This window comes from Macrobrachium rosenbergii, chromosome 51 (assembly GCF_040412425.1).
Source record: "Macrobrachium rosenbergii isolate ZJJX-2024 chromosome 51, ASM4041242v1, whole genome shotgun sequence".
In the NCBI taxonomy this organism is placed as follows: Eukaryota; Metazoa; Arthropoda; class Malacostraca; order Decapoda; family Palaemonidae; genus Macrobrachium; species Macrobrachium rosenbergii.
Window position 1 is genome coordinate 6,258,764 of NC_089791.1, and position 7,500 is coordinate 6,266,263.

General features: G+C 34.2%; 1 protein-coding gene across 1 annotated transcript in view; it reads right to left on the minus strand.

The window, feature by feature from the left end:
• LOC136833126 (G-protein coupled receptor GRL101-like) overlaps nt 1–7,500 on the minus strand; it is a 692,174-nt gene that overhangs the window by 248,417 nt on the left and 436,257 nt on the right. Inside the window, exon 9 of the mRNA XM_067094785.1 lies at nt 1,568–1,687. Coding sequence (XP_066950886.1) covers nt 1,568–1,687 — 120 coding nt within the window. The remainder of the gene's footprint in view (nt 1–1,567; nt 1,688–7,500) is intronic.

Below are 7,500 nucleotides of genomic sequence, written 5' to 3' on the forward strand. Positions count from 1 at the left end.
GATGGATAGAAAACTATGGCAGTTGTTGAGATGAATTGTTTCCATATTACATTTTGAGTAAGAAGCGAGGAAAGCAGATATGATGTTGAGGAAGAAGGGAGGAAAAGGTGAAAAATAGATAAGATGAAAATGTTACAAAGGCTAACTTGGTAAAACTGTTGTTTTAAAATTACTTGCTCATATGAAGGATCAGAAGAGAACAACTTGGTGAAAATCAGATTGCTCAGAAATTTTGGGAGAAAGGAAGGCGGGGGTTGGCAGGAGTGTTGAGATGGAAGATATCCGCTAAGAAACAGTGCCTGTGTAAGTAACAGGTGAGTGGCGCAATGTGTTTATATGAAGCAGCTGATACACAAGTGCTTCAGCCTAGATTCAACAATTAAAAGGACGAACGTGGCGGTGACTGTTGCTCTCTCTCTTTCCCTGGATCCACATTCCACATCTAATATATATATATATATATATATATATATATATATATATATATATATATATATATATATATATATAAATACATATATATATATATATATATATATATATATATATATATATATATATATATATATATATATATATATATATATATATATATACAAAATCGAGGTAAAATCACACAAAGCAAACACTCATAAAAATCCTAACTCGTTAGCTGAAGAGGTAAATTAGACTCGGCTTATTCATGTTTCCTATGCTTCATAAAGAATGCAAAAATTTGTATGTAAAATACTAAAATATTCAGCGCTGTTGTATTTATGAAAAAAAGGAAAATATTTTCGTAAAGTTTTTTTTATTAGTGTGCATTTTTTCTTATTTCAGTGTGAAGTTGAAGTTCATCTTTTTTTTCCTTTTGGCTGGAGGTTATATTGTTTTTTTTTTATAAAAAATAAATATTTTGTTGGAAATAAAAAAAAAAAAACGCTGAATGCCTTTCTATACATAGGGCTTACCTTTTTCCGAAAGCGTGTAACAAAAGACTTGCATTACGAAAAAAAACTGGTTTTTATTAACTAAATCAATTCTGTTTTTTGTTCAAGACCAAACCAACAAGAAGTCGAGATCGAATTACAAAATTTCAAGGGCTGTAAGTTTTATTTGTAAATGTATCTAAGACACCCCTCCCCACTTTTTTTTTAAATAAAACCGCAGCTCGTTAAGCGCATGGAATATATTTTTCGGTTCATTATTTTACCATGATTTTGATGTCAATACTTCATATTTCGTTCCAAGTTGTACTTTTTTCTTCACATTTTTCCTTCATAATGTTGACCCGATAGGTACTCAAGTCAAGTAAAGTAAGTGTATTGAAACATGCTCCGATAAACTGTCATGTTAAATTCTTCTTAGTAACCTAATGTGCGATATGAAGTCAAGTGCAGCTGATGAAGTCTCAGAGGAAGCCAGACATTTGAATATTTGCAGCAAACCTTCTCTCATGTCCGCATTAAGAATAGGTACTTAGTGAACTTTTGAACCAAAGTTTTGTACCAAACATAAATTCATAAGAAATAAGGGCACTGGCATAACTAATGGAATCAGACAGAGGAGCACTCAAATCCATACTTACGGCAAAAATCTTCGTCGTCCCACGTTTCGGGACAGTCCACATTTCCATCGCACTGTTTAGCTTCATCCAGACACGGTCCAGATCGGCACTGGAACATTCCGGCAGGGCAGGTCACTGATTCTGTGGTTACAAGACATAAATTTGATATCTGTAGTAGTCTCAATAATATACCTCAGAAAAGTATACATGAGAGAATAAAGTAAAAGTTTTATTTAGGCCTGCATAAATACTCACGTAAAACATAAAGTTAATCAAACAATATTACAATTGCAAGTGTATATATATATGTATATATATATATATATATATATATATATATATATATATATATATATATATTTATATATATATAATATATATATATATATATATATATATATATATATATATATATATATATATATATATTATATATATATATATATATATATATATATAATATATATATAAAATTTTATCACACCGTGATTTATATATAATCATGAGCTTACAATTGTCGTTGAATACCCAATTCACGCTACTTCGGGAATATCCCCGATGGGGAATTATCACCAAAGGGCATTTATAAGTGATAAATGGATCGGTACTGCCGGGTCTCGAGCAGAGTTGCCAACTCAAATTTTCAAATGTCGCCAGGCTCGCCCTTAAAACTCGCTAGAATGTCGCCAAATTCTTTATCAAATGTCGCTAAACAAAATGATCTCTCCCTCCCCTCCCCATCTTTTTTTTTTTCTCTTTATTATAGACAACTACGGCCTATAATAATCACATAACAAAATTAAATATCAGGTACTCTATCTCAACCTATTAATATACTAACTTTTTTTTTACGTCTTTGAAATTCACTGTACTGGCATAGAGATGTGATACTGTTAAATATGTAAAATGTGCGTGAACAATTATTATTTTCCGAAGAAAGCATTTCATGATATTTTTGTGTGTGTTAAATGCACCTTATATATGAAGTTGGAACTCTTATACTGTGTTACATATGAAGAATGCGGCATTAATAAGAATAAAAATCTTAATGAAGCATTGATTAATCTAAGAAGGTTACGGACTGTCTAACTTTTACTATATTAACATCTATTCTCCGATTCAATAATGATATGTAGTTTTTAATAAGCACACTTACCGATTACTCAGTTATCACTGCATCCCAGTCTTCTTCCTCAAAGTCATCAATTGCACTAAGAGGCAGTCTGCTTGAAGCTTTTGATGTGGTTGCTTGATCCAAAGTGCTGTATGTCTCCAGTGTACCGATTTTTCTAAGAATATCATTTGGTAAAGTGTATTTTGAACAACAGGTATTATATCTTTTTAACCCATACTTTATGACAAGAATTGCTTTGAGTGTTAACAGTTTCATTTTATTTCGCAACTTTGACTTCACCAAATTCATATTGCTAAATGTGCGCTCTACGTCAGCGTGAGAGTGTGGTAAAGATAATGCAGAGAGAGAGAGAGAGAGAGAGAGAGAGAGAGAGAGAGAGAGAGAGAGCCATTTCAGACAGATCCTGGTATGGATTTTCACCTGACGCATCTCTGTAGTGGGCTACTTCTGACCAGAAATTTAGTGTACTTGATGTTTCTGTCCAAACCACATGATGAAGTTTCTTCCACTGGAAATCTATTTGCGTAAGGGAGCTTGCATCATCTGTAAATAATTTTGCCACCTCAATTATATCAGATTTAATGGGCTTCAAGCATTCATCAACAGTCAAAAGTGAGACCGATTGCAATACGCGAATATTGTCAGGTAGGCGTTGACGGAGCTGCTTTACCAATTCAACGACAAACTTTGTGCATCTCTCTTGTATATAACTTTCATCCGTAGAGGAAAATTTGCCCTCAGCCAACTCCTTTCAAACTCAAAACGCAAGTAAGGTCTTGGATCCAAATGTTCTTCAATCAATTTGCAATGCATAACTTTCTTTCCTGGGATTAATATCTTTGCTCCTAATGAATCAATCAATAAAACAAGGTCTCTTAGCAATTTTGTTTGGTCCTGCATTTTCGCTTCAAAATTCTTATTGACAGCTTGTACCTCGCCAAGTATCGGTTTGATAAAAAGAAGAATTGCATAATTCTGTTTGTCATTAAACACTAAGCATAAGATCCCTGCTGTGTAACATCGTTCTTCTAATCTTGGAAATGTGTTTTAAGGTCTGTCCATTGTTTCAGGATTCTCACCACAGCACGCTCGATAGATAACCATGTAGTCTGGCTCAACTGCACTAATTTCAGAGGTGGTGAACCATCATTGATGGTTTCAAACAATAGTTTGTATTTCTCCTGGCGTACAGATGACTGGGAAAACCAGTTATATGTCTCTTTAATCATGAACTGTAAGTTCCGTGGCAATGTTTCACGTGCAGCATGTGAAACAGCTAATTGAATTGGGTGACATATGCATCTAATTAGCTGCAGGTGGGGTATTTCGGCTTTCAGTCTTGCAAATACTCCATTATTAATACCTGTCATTACCGATGCGTTATCTGTTCCAAGTGCCAGCAGATTCTGCATTTCTAAGCCGTTGTTATGGAGTGACATTTTGATTGCTTCACATATTGACTCTGCATTACATTCTTTTAGTTCAACGAAATCGAAAAATGTAAAAACAATACGCTTCAGCGAACTAGAGTAATACCCAATGACAATTCCCAGCATCTTTGAGGTAGTAACGTCATTACTTTCATCAATTATCAGACTAAATTTTCTCTTTCCAATATCAGCTTGCAAGTCTTCCATGAAGTGCGGTCCAAGAACCTTGCAAATTATACCCGTGCACTTCGATCTTTTTCATTTCAATTCACTAATAGCCTTACTGTCACTGAAGCATATTTTGCACACCTCAGTTAAGTGATCCACCACACGAATAGAGCAATGTTCAGCTACAAACATGGATAGAGTTCCTTCAACTTTCTTTAATTCACCAACTTTTTTTAAATGGTAGGACAGCTTGCCTATGTGTGCTGAATGGTTCCTCAACTTTTCTGTGTTTGATGGTGTTCCTGTGTTTCTCTAAGTCACAAATTTTAGCCGAAACAGTACACTTACAATGTTGGCAAAAACCCTTTTTATTATCACCTGGGGCCTCAAGCAGCCAGTTTTTAAACCTATCATCCTTGAGCCACTCCTTCCGGAAACGTTGCGTATACTGCGGCTTGCCCATTTTCAACTGCTCACTAAAATCACTGAAAAGAAGCAACAGATCGCACAAACTCTCTGACTCTCGTCAGTCTAGTACTGGCAGGTTAACTGAGTGACGACGAACGGCACGAAAATTGCTTACCAAACGGACTGGTATTTGACATGTTCAAAACGTAACTGTTCTGAGAGAACAGTTACGTTTTGAACCAAGATTCGTGTGTGTGATTAAATTTATCCAATTTGATATTTATTTTTATCAAAACATCTAACAAATACAAAACTCTCTAGAACTGTCGCTAGATATTTCTAAATATCTCTAGATTTTTGCTATGTCGCTAACTGCTGAAAAAAGTCGCTGGTTAAAAACTAATATCTCTAGATCTAGCGACTAAATTGGCTCTCGAGCCCTCGACACAAGTGACCTTCCAACAACTCCAGTCGACGGTCTGCCCACTGAGCCGTCAAGAGAGGTATAAGTTAATGCCGAATCTGCACTACTTGTTTTCCCCGTCGAGAGAGGGGAAATTAATGGGTAGACCGCCGACGGGAGTCGTTGAGGGTAACTTGTGTCGAGGGATCGAGACCCAGCAGTACCGATCCATTTATCACTTAAAAATTCCCCTTCGGTGATAATTCCCAGTCGGGGATATCCCCGAAGTAGCGTGAATTGGATATTATGCGACATTTGTAGCTTCATGATTATACAGTATATATATACATATATATAGTTATACGTATATACAGTATATGTACATATATATAAATATATATATATATATATATATATATATATATATAGTATATATATATATATATATATATATATATATATATATATACATATATATATATATATATATATATATATATATATATATATATATATATATATATATATATATATATATATATATATATAATATATATATGTGTATGCGTGTTGTGTTACAGACAGATAGCGAAACCAGGGATTTCACGAACTGCCTGAAATGTCAGGCAGATAGCAAAATGCACTTAGGGATATTTGCTCCTCGAGGGTCTAGTACTAAACACGGCAAAATACATTTGACCCCACCAGGGCCTAGTGCTGAACACGGCGAAACTTTGTAGGTGAGTCACTGTTTCGCCGTGTTTAGTACTAGCCTCTGGGGGGATCAAACGTTCCTAATTGCATTTCGTTATCTGCCTGAAATTTCAGGCAGTTCGCGAAATGCCTGGTTCCGCTATCTGCCTGTAACATATACGCACACACACATATATATATACATATATATATATAAGGATTCCAGGCGAAGATATATAAAGGCATACAGCAGGGTCCATAAAACACATCAAAAAGGCCATAATTTATTCATCAGAGACGTTTCGCACATGTACTATGTGCATCTTCAATCTGCAAATATAACAAATTTCGTTAAAATTTACAAAAAACTATTTTAAAAAGATAAAGTTAAGAGAAAAAAAATTATTTACAAAAATTAAAAATAACTTGAAACGTATACAGTAAAAAGAAACCAGTACTCAACAAACCATTCAAAGGAGAAGGAGAAGAACGAATGACCAAGAGCTGACCCCACCCTACGACTTCAGTTATGCTAGATAGATAAAGAGGACAAGTCGTTTGATGTATAAGGAAACGTTAGAGTTTAAAGACGGAACAAGTCGTTTGATGTATAAGGACTCAAAGAGTGGTTAGGTAATCACTATGGCAGCATAACTGGAGTCGTAGGGTGGGGTCAGCTCTTGGTCATTCGTTCTTCTCCTTCTCCTTTGAATGGTTTGTTGAGTACTGGTTTTCTTTTACTGTATACGTTTCAAGTTATTTTTAATTTTTGTAAATAATTTTTTTCTCTTAACTTTATCTTTTAAAATAGTTTTTGTAAATTTTAACGAAATTTGTTATATTTGCAGATTGAAGATGCACATAGTACATGTGCGAAACGTCTCTGATGAATAAATTATGGCCTTTTGATGTGTTTTATGGACCCTTTTTATGTTTATATATATATTATATATATATATATATATATATATATATATATATATATATATATATATATATATGTGTGTGTGTGTGTGTGTGTGCGTGTGTGTAAGGCCACTATACCTAGGGAATAAATTGAATCCAAAGGGAATAATAACTGATAATTATATATGTGTATATTTCTATATATATATATATATATATATATATATATATATATATATATATATATATATATATATATATATATTATATAAAATATCACAGGCAAAAAAAGTTATGAAATCACAAAAGGTAGTAAAGTCCAGCCACAAGAGGCAGACATGGAGGTCAGGGGATACAAAGGAAGGGGCAGGGCGTAGGGCTTTGCTCCGCAACCTGATAAATTATGATGAAAGTGAAAAATAGAAGTAGGAGTCTCTTTTCAATCAGCATAAAAAAGGAGTGCCATTATAATACGCACAACGTTAACCATACCTGAAGAGATATACACTGGCACTTCTTCAAGCAATACAATTTGAAGACATAATAGCAAATGCATCCACTCAGAAGTGAGCGATCACATAAACGCAACTCTTCTTTTTAGGTAACATCTTTTTTATGTTTTTTCTTTTTTTCTTTTCTTCTTTGTTGTCGAGAATAATACGGTGAACTCATCCCAACTGTTGTTGTTGCTGTTGTGGAGACTAGAGTAATGTTCAACAAAAACCTACGCCGTGTCAGTATTGGGCGGTAGTGGAATCAGGCGCACTTCCTTAATTTTCACATCATCAGCAGTGGTTCGTCCAAACCAAAG